We start from the raw sequence: 14,221 nt of genomic DNA, 5'->3' as shown, positions 1-14,221 counted from the left end.
GGAAGAGACTGGACAAAAATCGCGCACCTATGAATGAGGACAGTGGGTGGGGAGTGAGGGCGGAGGGTGGGGTGGGAACTGGGTGGAGGGGAGTTATGGGGGGAAAAAAGAGGAACAAATGTAATAATCTGAACAATAAATTAATAATTAAAAAAAAGGAAAAGTCTGTATCTAAATGATATACTATTTAAAACTTCTTTTAAAAAAAAGGAAGCATAAAACTGTTATTTGTAGAAATAATCTGAACAATAAAGATTTAATTAAAAAAAAGGAAAAGTCTGTATCTAAATGATATACTATTTAAAACTTCTTTTAAAAAAAAGGAAGCATAAAACTGTTATTATTTGTAGATTACATACTACTATATAGAGAGAACCTTAAAGATTCTACAAAAAAAAAACCTATTAGAACTAATTAAATGAATTCAGAAAAGTAGCAGGATACAAAATTAATATTCAGAATTTGATTGCATTTTTATACACCAACAACAAAATAAGAGAAAGAAAAATTAAGAAAAAAATCCCATTTACAATTACATCAAAAAGAATAAAGTATGTGGCAATAAATTCAACCAAGAAAATAAAAGACCTGTCCTCAGAAAACTCTAAGACATTGCAGAAATAAATTGAAAAAGATAAAAATAAATGAAAGGATATACTGTGTTCATGGTTAGGAAGAATTAACATTATTAAAATGTCCATACTACGCAAAGCAATCTACAGATTCAATGAAATCCTTATCAAAATACCAATGGTATTTTTCACAGAACTAGAACAAATAATCCTAAAAAATATCTGGAAGCACAAAAGACCCTGAATAGCCAAAGGAATCTTGAAAAAAAAAAAAAGTTCGAGGTATCACGCTACCCGATATCAAACTACTTAGTATACTATAGCATGGTACTGGCATAAAAACGTACATATAGATCAATGAAACAGAATAGACAACGCAGAAAAAAAATCCACACCTATATGGTTAATTAATCTATGATAAAGGAAGCTAGTATATACAATGGGGTAAAGACAGTCTCTTCAATAAATGGTGTTAAAAAGGGGGGGAATAGGGGACACCTGTAATACTGTCAACAATAAAAATGAATGAATGAAGTTGACAAAACTAGACAGGCAGGTAAAAGAATGAAACAGGATTACTTTCTTATACAATATACAAGAATAAAATAAAATAAAAATGAATTAAAAAATTAAATGTAAGACCTGAAACCATAAAAATCCTAGAAGAAAACAGAAGAGTAGCTAATGCTTCTCTTTGACACCACTCTTAGTAATATATTTTTAGATGTGTCCTTGAACAAGGGAAATACAAGAAAAAATGAGTAAATGGGAGTACATCAAACTAAAGTATTTTTGCATAGTGAAGGAAACCATCAACAACATGAAAAGACAACCAACTAAATGGATGAAGATATTTGCCAATGATATATCCAAAAAGGGGTTATATCCAAAATATATAAGGAACTCATACAACTCAACTCCAAAAAAACAAACAATCTGATTTAAAAATGGGCAGAGGACCTGAATAGACATTTCTCCAAATAGGACATACAGATGGCCAATAGACATATGAAAAGATGCTCAATGTCACTAACCATTAGTGAAATGCAAATTAAAACCATAATGAGATATCACTTCACACCTGTCAGAATGGTTATCATCAATACCTCAACAAACAAGTACTGGTGAGGATGTGGAGCAAAGTGAACCCTTGTGCACTGTTGGTGGGATCATAAATTGGTGTTACCACTATGGAAAGTAGTATGAAGTTTCCTCAAAAAATTAAAAATAGAACTATCATATGACCCAGTAAATTCCACTTATGGGTATTTATCCAAAGAAATCCCAAACACTTACTGAAAATACATATGCAACCTTATGTTCATTTCAGCGTTACTTATATTAGCCAAGACATGAAGCAACCTAAGTGTTCAATAGATGAATGGATAAAGAAAAAGTGAGGCCCTAACTGGTTTGGCTCGGTGGAGAGAGTATTGGCCTGCGGACTGAAGGGTCCCAGGTTCGATTCCGGTCAAGGGCATGTACCTTGGTTACGGGCAGAATCCCAGCAGGAGGTGTGCAGGAGGCAACTGATAGATGTTTCTCTCTCATCGATGTTTCTAACTCTCTATCCCTCTCCCTTCCTCTCTGTAAAAAATCAATAAAATTTATTTTTAAAAAAAAGAAAAGAAAAAGTGATATATATATATATATATAATGTATATTCTCAATATATATACAATGGACTATTAATCAGCCATAAAAAAGAATGAAATCTTGCCATTTGTGACAACATGGATGGACCTAAAGGGTATTATGCTAAGTGAAATAAGTAGACAGAGAAAGACAAATACCAAATGATTTCACTTATATGTGGAATCTAAAGAACAAAATAAACTAACAAACAAAATAGAAACAAACTCACAGATACAGAAAACAAATTGATGGTTGCCAGATGAGAGGGTATTGGAGGTAATGGGTGAAAAGGGGAAGGGAATGAGATGATCAAATTGCCAGTTATAAAAACAGTCACGGGAAAGTAAAGTATAGCATAGCAAATATAGTTAATAATATTGTAATAACTATGTGTAGTGTCAGATGGGCACTAGACTCATTGGGGTGATCACTTCATTAAGCTATACAAATGTCTAATTACTCTGCTGTAGACCCTAATATTGTCTGTCAACTGTAATTTTAAAAAAACTGCCTGGCCAGTGTGGTTCAGTGGTTGAGCGTCAACCTATGAATCAGAAGGTCACAGTTTGATTCCCAGTCAGAGCACATGCCCAGGTTGTGGGCATGCAGGAGGCAGCCAATCAGTGATTCCATCCCCAGTAGGGGGCATGCAGGAGGCAGCCAATCAATGATTCTTTCTCTTCATTGATGTTTCTATCTCTCCCTCTCCCTTTCTCTCTGAAATCAATTTAAAAAATATATTTAAAATTTTTTTAATTTTAAAAATGATTTTAGAGTTTTAGAAAAACGTTTAAAATAATAAACAGTAATAAAAAATTAAAATCAAACATTAATAGTCATACATATTAAAATTGAAAAGCAGAGATATAATACTCTTACAGATAGTTTACCTCAAAGTCTATCAGCTGTAGGTCAGCTATCAGTGTCACCAGCAGCCCACTATTGTAGAGTTCTTGTGCTAACTGAGCCACAGCCTCTGTTGGGGGTTCCTTGTCATTTGTACCACACAGAATTTCTTTCATTGCTTGCAGTGATTTCGATACTTCTTCCGAAGCCTAGTGACCAAAAAGTATGCTAAGACTTAAGTGAATAAAAATTTTCAGGCTATAAACAAATAAAAACCACTTATTAATCCCTATATATTTATGATCAAAGAACACTGTACAGTTATAAACAAACAAAAACCTTTTAGTAAGCACTGGTTTTTTATTTTAAAAAGTTACTAAAATTTATATCTAAAAAAGACTTCTAGTATTTCTAGTTAGCCAGCATAATTGAAAAAAATATTTTCTCTTAAACCATACTCAGACACAGTCCATTTTGATAGTAATTAATTGTAAATTTAACTTTTGAAATTAAAATGACTCTATTTTAAAGACCTATCAGTAGCTACTAGTCTTTAAAACATTTGCTAAGGTTTTTCCGATTTTTTTAAGTAGTCTAGGTATAAAATCATAAATTGTTAAAACGCATAAACTTTCTTTGTTGATACACTTTTCTCTCACACAGACATTATCTTTTTTGTTATCTATAAAACTTTTAAAAAATCCCTCACTATATATAAAGAATAATAGGAAAATCCATGGAGATAGAAAGTAGGTAAGTGTGTACTAGGGCCTGTTGAGATAGAATGAGTAATAACTGCTTATGAGGTACAGAGTTTCTTTTTGGGATGATACAAATGTTCTGGGATTAGATAGTGGTGATGGTTGTACAACCTTGAGAGTATAATAAAAACCACTGAGTTGTACACTTTAAAATGGTGGAGTATATGGTATGTAAATTATATCTCAATGAAAACTTTTAAAAAAGTTAATACAGATGAGGAGAGAAGAACAGACCATTAGTTAACAATTTGATTTGCTGACCACTAAAAATATATATGTAAAGTATAAAATCTAAAGTATACTATTCTAATCATTATAATTGAAGGGAATAAAAAGAATAAGGTAATATAAAAATAATACATAGTCGCCGAAACCGGTTTGGCTCAGTGGATAGAGCATCAGCCTGCAGACTGAAAGGTCCCAGGTTCGATTCCGGTCAAGGGCATGTACCTGGGTTGCAGGCACATCCCCAGTAGGAGATGTGCAAGAGGCAGCTGATCGATGTTTCTCTCTCATTGATGTTTCTAACTCTCTATCTCTCTCCCTTCCTCTCTGTAAAAAATCAATAAAATATATTAAAAAAATAACCCTACATAGTAATGTGACACTACTTAAAAAAATAATTTACATATACATTTTATGATCTGACTGAAGCAATCCTTATTTATTAGAGGTTGGAAGTTTCTTAAATTGTGTGACTATACCACAGGTCAAGAAACATTTAAGTACCCCAGAAGTTACCTGAATAGCTCTCTTTCAGCCTAAAAGTAAATATTTTTATGTCTTTTGTGATAAAAATTTATTTACATTTTTGTAGTTTTCTTACCTATGTTTGTAGCCTAAACAATATAGTTTAGTTCTACTGAATTAGAATAATACCTGTACTCTTTTAAAATTTGCTTCTTTCACTCCACACTGTATTTGTGAGATTCATCCATGCTGCTGCATGTAAGCAGCAGTTCTTCAATTTTCATTTTCTATGGTATTCCAATGATGGTGGCACCACTTCACTATCAGCTCTATTGTTGTTGGACATTTGGGTTGTTTCCATTGAGGGGTTATTATGCAAAGCACGATACTATAACATTCTTGTACATGCAGTCTGGGACCATGTTCAAGAATATCTCTAGAGTTTATATCTAGCAAGAACATGCATGTCTTTCTATCTAACAGATAATATACTAACCTTGTTTCCAAAAACCAATTTATACTTTACACTCATAGTGAATCAAAGTTCTTATTGCTTTCCATACTTGTCAATACTTAACACCATTAGACAATTTTGCCAAGGTAGAACATGTATATTATGAATATACTGCAGTTAATTGGACTTTTTCTGATTACTAATGAAGATGAGTATCTTTTTATGTTTTTTAAAAAGTTTTCTCTCTTTTGTTATTTAGAATTACTCTTATAAAGGTCTTTTTTTTCTACTTGGACCAATAGTTGGTTCAATATTACAAGTACACTAGGATTAAAATATATTTCTATATTACTTACAAGATGTAGGATGAAAAATATACTTCTACATCCTTATAAGAACACAAGATTGTATCAGACACTGAGACAGAAATACACTTTGCACTCAAGGGTATTTAATTTATAGATACTAACACTAAAAAGTCCTTCCAATGCGGAAGCACTACATGGTAGGATTTTAAAACAATGTTAAAATGTTCTACTGCAGTAGAAACTATCAGTTAACCTTTAAATAAAAGCTTTTTACCCTTCATGCCAATATAATATTATACCAGTACTAGAGGCCTGGTGCATGGATTTGTGCACTGGTGGGGTCCCTCAGCTTGGTCTGAGGGAATCAGGTCAAAACTGGCTCTCTGACATCCCCTAAGGGGTCCCAGATTGCGAGAGGGTGCAGCCCAGGCCGAGGTACCCCACCAGTGCACGAATCCATGCACTGGACCTCTAGTATGCATATAAGATCTATGGTTAATCTCTTCCCCCATTCCTCCCTCCCTGCTTCCCTCTGAGATTCATCAGTCTCTTCCATGTTTCCATGCCTGTGGTTTCTGCTTCTGCGTTAAGCATCTGCCTCCTGGTGGTCAGTGTGCATCATAGCTACTGGTTGGTCGGTCAGCCAGTTGCTTAGGCTTTTATATATATAGATAACCACTTAGATTTTTAAGCTATGTAGTCTAGAGGAATCCAGGGTTGGTCAGAGGCTCCAGATAATGAATCAAGAGCTCAAGACCACCCTGGTCAAGTATCTCAGTTGGTTAGAGCATTGTACTGATACACCAAGGTTTCAGGTTCAATCCCCAGTCAGAGCACATACAAGAATCAACCAATGCATAAAGAAGTAGAACAGCCCTGGCTGGTTTGGCTCAGTGGACGGAGTGTCAGCCTGTGGACTGAAGGGTCCTGGGTTTGGTTCTGGCTGGGGGCACGTGCCCGGGTTGCAGGCTCGGTACCCAGTGTGGGGTGGGTAGGAGGCAGCTGATGGATGATTCTCTCTCAGCATTGATGTTTCTCTCTCTCCCTCTCCCTTCCCTTCTGAAATCAATAAAAATATATTTTAAAAAAAAGTAGAACAATAAATCAATGTTTCTCTTGCACGCGCTCTCTCTCTCTTCTCCTTCTCTTTCTCTAAATCAGTAAAAAAATTTTAATAAAGAAATTTTAGTTGATTAGAGGGTTGTCCTGATATACCAAGAGTTCAAGACAATAGACTCAACAATTAACAGATGCATAAAACCTAAAATAAATTTAAATGTATTTACAGAGACCCTATGTAAATCACAGACCATATTTGGGGTACTTCATTAAACTTTTATGTTGGTTTTTGGTCTTGGAATAAATATATTTTAATAATAATGTTATTATTTTAGCTCATACCTTGTCTGTCTTTTTGTCTTGCTTTTCCAAAATGGCTAAGTTGTCTTTCAGAATTTTCACAATTTCTGCTGGATTTTTATGTGATTTACTAAACAAAGGCATTTTTTTCATCTTTAGAAATCTCTTCTTCCAATATGGAATGCTAAAAACAAATAAAAAAATAAAAATCATTAACTTATTCTTAACATGATTAAATTGTTATACTAAAATGACTTAAGTTTTCAATTCAGTAATTTGCTATATTAAAATCCAATTAAAATGAGTTTCATCAAGTTTTATGCCGAATTTAAACACATGAAAAATATTTTTAAACTTTACCTAAAAGTTTTTTCTCTAAGTTAAAATTTTTTCTTATAATAGAAATACAAGTATTATGCAAGAATGGAAAAAAGAATACCTTTAGAGAATAACCTGATATTTAGACTAAAAACTGATGCTAATAATAATAGTAGATAAAATAAAACATATAAAACTAAAGTGGAATTAAGATCCACATACTATGGTAAGGCGATATTTAAAAGCATTCCACTCAACAGCAATGTAGAGTCTGTTCTTCACTCTTTAAATATTCAACTGACTATACTCATTGATGAAATGAGGACTACCATGGCAGAAGGTGAAGAGAGAAGGGCAAGGAGTATCAATTCTTGATTTTGAGAACATCAATTTACATACAGCAGAGGAAGCCAAATGTGGCAATCATTGTCTTATATTCATTTACTTTACATCTATTAGCAAAAATATTTCAAGCATTACAGAAATATGGTATAATAAATCAAAGGCTCCCATTAACAAATGACCCAGAGATACCAATTATCAGTTTGGAATATACTACTCCTGAGTTTTTTTCTATACATATAAAAGTAAATATGTTTTAAAATAAAATAGTTCTAAATATAGTATTTTGTAACTTTTCCGAACTTTTTATATCTTGAATATTATTCTATAAGTGCATGTTTAGGTCTGTAATATTTTTATTGCAATATAGTATTCCATTATACAGATACATTACATAATTCTTTGATAAGTTCTTCTTAATTATTATAATTTATTTTACCAATACCCTATTGATTATTTTGAGTTAATTCAATTTCTCTTAATATTTTTCTTATTAACAGTGAAGAATATTATATGTAAATGTGTACACAAACATGTATACCAGTTGATAACAGCGCTCTTCTAACCAGCTATTCCTGTGGCATAACCTTGGCTGTGGTTCTAAATCCCTCATCCTCCTAGATTCCTACTTCCTAAATCTGGTTCCCTAGTATTTGATAGATCTGTGAATTACCTTATATCCTTCTAATAAATTCATTCAGTATTGACTGTGATCAAGAATTCCAATGGGATACATACTAGTATATGTTATGAAGTATAAATTACAACTGTTGGTATAAATTTTGACAATAAACAAAAGACTTAAAAAAATATTTCATGTTTTCAGTAGGGATGCCTTAACTTCCCAATGTGGGAGGGTAAATATAAGGGGGAAGTTGTCCACTTTTAGGGCAAGGATAAGTTTTAAAAGAATGTTAAAGGACCCCAATCAGTCTCTAAAACTGATTCAGAAAGTTGACTCAGCACTGAAAGATAAAGTATGTGAAGATCACACTGTGAGACTCAGTGGGTGGTTTCAGGTGCAAAAAAGAAAGAACATTGGAAGAACATTGTGTCCTGTCCCTTTATAAAATACAAGAACAAAATGATAAATATGCATTAGGTCTTTCTTTAATAATCAGGCCTAAACATAAATAAAGGCAAAGGATATTTAAAAAGTGTATGTAATGTGGAAGTGGGGTAGGTGCTGAAATGATCATTAGATGGTTGGACAAAGTAAACAGTCTGTTGATTACTACCCTGGGTGCTCTTGGGCACAGTATGTGATCTCTCCAAGTTCTGTGTTTTTACCTGTAAATGGTTATAATAACATCTCCTTCTCAGGACTGTTGTAAGGATTAAAGGCATGCAGAGCACCTTGCACAGGGCCTAGTAGATGTGAGGTACTCTATAATGCTTAGCTGCCATTATTACAAAACGTTCCATAACAGTTAATGAATTATTTCACTATACAGAAAGACATAATAATTGAGATATAATTTTGTCTTTATTGTGTCCTAGACACTTCTAAATTCCTGAGCCACTTACACATTTTTTAAAAATATAAATTTTGCCCTGGCCGGTTTGGCTCAGTGGATAGAGCGTCAGCCTGCGGACTCAAGGGTCCCAGGTTCGATTCCGGTCAAGGGCATGTACCTGGCACATCCCCAGAAGGGAGTGTGCAGGAGGCAGCCGATCGATGTTTCTTTCTCATAGATGTTTCTAACTCTCTACCTCTCTCCCTTCCTCTCTGTAAAAAATCAATAAAATATATTAAAAAAATTATTTTTTGAATTTTAAATACTCAATCTATATATATATCAAAACCTAACTTTCAAATTGTCCCCTCAGGAGTTCAACCAGGAGACTGGGAGTTTGACCACTCGCTATGATGTGCGCTGACCAGCTGGGGGCGGCATGGAACATAGGAAGGCCTGGCCGGCAGCCAGAAGGCCCCCATCAGCCCTGATCGCCAGTCACACCTAGGAAATTTCGTGCACTGAGCCTCTAGTGTTCAAATATTTAACATTAACAAATTTTTATTTATTTTTTGTTAATCCTCACCCGAGGATATTTTTCCACTGATTTTTAGGAAGACTGGAAGAGAGAGGGAAAGACAGAAACATCGATGTGAGAGCAACAGTATGTACCCTTGAATGAAATCACACCCTGGATTTGATCTACAGGCCAATGCTCTATCTACTGAACTAAAGCTAACATTAACACATTTTTAATGGCTAAATGTATTTGTGTATTATCTTTCTCTATGTAGTTCTACTACACTAAGGAACAGATAGTCAACTACAGGAATTTCAACTAAATATGTACTCCCTGACATCAAAACAGAGTACAAATTATATATGGTATATATATATGATATGACATGACTTTTGTCAGTTACCCATTGCTCTGCTCAATTCTCACTGTAACAAGCTAGTTCTAATGCTAATTCCACTAAAATTATAAACATTTTCAGGACATTATCTTATATAATAAAAGGCTAATATGCAAATCGACTGAACGGTGGAATGACTGGTTGCTATGATGTACACTGACCACCAGGGGGCAGATGCTCAACGCAGGAGCTGCCCCCTGGTGGTCAATGCACTCCCACAGGGGGAGAGCTGCTCTGCCAGAAGCCAGGCTCACAACTGGCGAGTGCTGTGGCCTCTCCTGCCTCTATGGCAGTCGGACATCCCCCAAGGGCTTGTGAACTGTGAGAGGACACAGGCCAGGCTGAGGGACCCCCATCCCCGAGTGCACGAATTTCGTGCACTGGACCTCTAGTATTACTATAACAGTTAGCCAGCATTTCCTGATTCACTGTAGCCCAACTGTTCATTTGCCTGTTGATTTCTTCATTTATTCATTCACGTACTCAACGAACAAAACTAAGCATAGGGATAGAAAAACACAAGCCCTGCTCTTTGGAGCTAATTATTAATTGGAAAAGCAAATATTTTAGGGGCAATGAAATTAATAACAGTGGGAATTAACATAGAATATATATAATGCCTCTAATATAGTATTCCCTTTTTTTGAATTTATTATTTTCATATTTTAAATGTACCTATTATCATAATAGCTCTAACATAAACTTAGTTTAATAATGTTCTAAAATTTCATGGGATCATTAGTCTTCAATTCTGGGGAGCCTGTTTTGAGGAAAATCAAAACCCATACTTTCAAACCATGCAGTTACAGCCCCCCAGGTCTCCTACAAATTAATGTGAAGCTCTCTTTCCTACACTGTTCTCTTCAGACCATGGCCAGCTCCATCTCACCCCCAGACTGAACACCTGTCCCCATAATTTTAAATTTGAGGCTGCCCTTTCCATAATCTGAGCAATTGTGCTGGTCACTCCATGTGCACCCACCCTAATCATATCATTCACTGCACCTTTATTTAATAAATGAGCCAACCAGCACTCAACACTACCTGCTAATAATCAGACCTAAACCCTCATCTATTTCTGAGTTGTTGTTAACTGATCAGTATGATTCAGAAGTTATCACCCTTATGTGTGTATCATTTCTCCTATCTGTAAATTCAAGGGTTCTTTTTTCTTTTTATTGAATTTCTTGGGGTGACGCACTTTTTTTTAGCTTAACTGTGAATTCACCTCATCATATCATTTAATTCATAATTTTCCATTTCATTCATGAAGATATCAAGAAAAAATTTGCCAAATGCACTGGGAAAGCTCAGATACATTATATTTATTTGTTTACACCAGTTTGATTACTGTATTTTATTTTTTATTACATCTCTATGACTTACTAATTTTATAACTGCAAGTTTGTACCTTTGACCACCTCCACCCATTTCATCCACTGGCATCCTATGCCTTTGACAACCACCAATCTGTTCTCTTTAATATATAAACTTATTTTTGTTTTGGTGGTGTTTTCTAGATTCAACATGAGTGAGATCATATAGTATTTATCTTTCTCTGACTTATTTCACTTAGCATAATGCCCTAAAGGTCCATCCATGTTGTTACAAATGACAAAAATTTATTCTTTTTAATGACTGAATAATATTCCATTGTGTGTGTGTGTGTGTGTGTGTGTGTGTGTGTATACTAGGTGTACCAGTTAATAATGTGGATTTTTTTCAATAGAGGGAATTACACATATGTTGATATATATGCGATTTGATATGTATGCTATTTTGTTGTATTGACAAGTTTCAAAACTTCATATGTCAAATTTGCTGAAGGTGTTAACATCATAGATATTTTTACACTTAAAAATGTTGAATTTCATGTTCAAAAAAGAGCATTTGTGGGAAGTTATAATTCATTACTTTATTTTGAAGAAAAGTGCTGCTGAAAACTTCGGGAAGTTTATGGTGAACATGCTCCATTTCAAGATACTTGTGAACGCTAGTTTAAATGCTTTAAAAGTGATGATTTCGATGTGAAAGACAAAGAACGTCCAGGTTAACTGAAAAAGTTTGAAGACCAACAATTACAAGCATTATTGGATGAAGATGCATGTCAAACCTTGCAGAAAGAGTAAACGTTGCTCAGCAAACAATTTCCAATCGTTTACAAGCAATGGGAAAGATTTTAAAGGAAGGAAAATGGGTGCCACATCAACTGAACAAAAGACAAATGGAAAACTGAAAAGTCCTCAGTAAAATGTTGCTTCAACAGCATGAAAGTCTTTTTTGCATCGAATAGTGACTGGCGATGAAAAGTGGACTTATTTTGAGAATCCCAAATGCACAAAATCATGGGTTGATCCAGGTCAACCATCAACATTGACTGCAAGGCCAAATTGCTTGGGAAAGAAGACAATGCTCTGCATTTGTTGGGATCAGGAAAGTGTGGTGTATTATGAGCTTCTAAAACCAGGTGAAGCCATTAATACTGATCGCTACCGACAAAAATAATCAATTTGAACCATACTTTGATCATGAAATGACCAAATGTTCCAGAAGACACAGCAAAGTAATTTTGCTTCATGATGACGCACCATCACACACTTCAAAACAAGTTAAAGACATGTTAAAAGATCTTGCCTGGGAAGTATTAACCCACCCACCATATTCACCAGACCTTGCTCCTTCAGATTACCACTTGTTCAGATCGATGGCACATGCACTTTCTGAGCAGCACTTCAAAACATATGAAGAGTCCTAGCTGGTTTGGCTCAGTGGATAGAGCGTCGGCCTGCAGACTGAAGGGTCCCAGGTTCAATTCCAGTCAAGAGCACATGCCTGGGTTGCGGGCTTGATCCCCCATGGGGGCCATGCAGGAGGCAGCCGATCAATGACTTTCTCATCATTGATGTTTCTACCTCTCTCTTCTTCTCCCTCCCTCTTTGAAATCAATAAAAATATATTTTAAAAAACAACATACAAAGAAGTAGAAAATTGGGTCTCTGAATAGTTTGTCTCAAAACAAGAAAAGTTCTATTGGGACGGTATACACAAATTACCTGAAAGATGGGGAGATGTGTAGCTAGTGATGGACATTACTTTGAATAAAGCACTTTCGAGGTTTCTCTTGAAATTATAGTGTTTTCTTTTACAAAATTCGCTATTTGTAACCAGTACACCTAATATATATCCTATCTAATAAAAGGGTAATTTGCAAATTAACCGTCACTCCATTACAAAGATGACAGCACCCATAGCCACAAGATGGTGGCGCCCAGTCCCCTCAGCCCCACTGGAGTCCCCCAGTCTTGTGGGGGTGGCCACTGAGAGCAGGCAGCATGAGCGGCCTGGCGGAATACTTGCTTCGAGACAAGTGTTCTGCCCTGGCCGCGGAGGGCCTCTGGGCAGCGTGCGTGCACGCAGAGCAGCTGGGGCAGGATGCCTGCGTCATCCCTGTGGTGACAAGGTAAGCATCCCGCCCCAGCCGCAGAGAGCCTCTGGGCAGCAGGCGTGGAGCGGCCAGGTCCCACAGAGAGCAGAGAACCACGGGGAGTGGGCCTAAGCCGTCAGGGCTCCCAGATTGGAGAGGGCTCCCCTGAGGGCTCCCAGATTGGAGAGGGTGCAGGTCAGGCTTTGGGACCCACCCCCATGCATGAATTTCGTGCACCGGGCCTCTAATGAGAGGGTGCAGGTTGGGCTGAGGGACCCCCCTCCCCGCCGAGTGCATGAATTTCATGTACCGGGCCTCTAATATATATATATATATATATTTTTTTTTTCCAACATGAACTCACCCATCAATGGATACAGGTTGTTTTCATATCTTGGCTATTGTAAATAATGCTGCAATAAACATGGAAGTACATATATATTTTTTTGAATTAGTGTTTTATTTTTCCAGATAAATACTCAGAAGTGAAATTACTGGATATGATAATTCTATTTTTAAATTTTAGAGGAACCCCCATAATGTAAAGGGGGGGTTATAAAAGATAGAATAAAATATTTTTAAATTAGATAGGCCATGTACAGTGAGCTGTAGGTTATTTATTGCTTATCCATATTCATTCTGAATCTTTTAACTCCTTCTATCCATCATGGCTGAAAATAAAATGCTTAAGATGGAGACAAAAGGCATGAAGGAGACCTGAAAATGGTACCTTCTGGGGATAAATTGATAGTAGTACTTTTTCATAAAGTGTACCTCAGAGTTTTTAGAACATACATTATATTTCAGCAAAGCAGGAAAAAGGGACAAGAAAAGATGCCATGTTAGGCCAACAGACTGACACCAGATGGACTTCTCCTGGGCACTGAAAACTGTGTTAGGGCCTCGTACAAAACCTGCCCTCCAGCATTAGTGGTGACAGTGGGCCATACAGCACACAGATGCCCGTGAACTGACAGTGGCCCTGTTGTACTTTTCCACTTTCAAGAATAAATAAACAGAATAAACAACACAAAATGTAAGTTCTATTTAATGGCGGAGGGGGCGGGGGGGAAGCAGCACATGAAAATGAAAGAAATGTCCTGTGGGCTTGGACAGGGAAGGTTGCTTCCAAAATTAA

The 14,221-nt window shown here is 35.9% G+C and overlaps 1 protein-coding gene across 7 annotated transcripts in view; it reads right to left on the bottom strand.

Moving 5' to 3' along the window:
• The window catches only part of CAB39L (calcium binding protein 39-like), a 181,906-nt gene that overhangs the window by 78,747 nt on the left and 88,938 nt on the right, over positions 1-14,221 (bottom strand). For all 7 annotated transcript variants that reach the window (XM_014537204.1, XM_014537203.1, XM_014537205.1 and 4 more), the window contains 2 exons: positions 6,668-6,809; positions 3,098-3,262 (listed from right to left, as the gene is read on the bottom strand). In XM_014537204.1, coding sequence (XP_014392690.1) covers positions 3,098-3,262; positions 6,668-6,778 — 276 coding nt within the window. In that variant the 5' untranslated portion in view covers positions 6,779-6,809. The remainder of the gene's footprint in view (positions 1-3,097; positions 3,263-6,667; positions 6,810-14,221) is intronic.

The sequence above is a fragment of the Myotis brandtii genome, unplaced genomic scaffold (assembly GCF_000412655.1).
Source record: "Myotis brandtii unplaced genomic scaffold, ASM41265v1 scaffold174, whole genome shotgun sequence".
Taxonomy (NCBI): Eukaryota; Metazoa; Chordata; class Mammalia; order Chiroptera; family Vespertilionidae; genus Myotis; species Myotis brandtii.
This window is presented reverse-complemented; position numbering and strand designations above follow the sequence as displayed.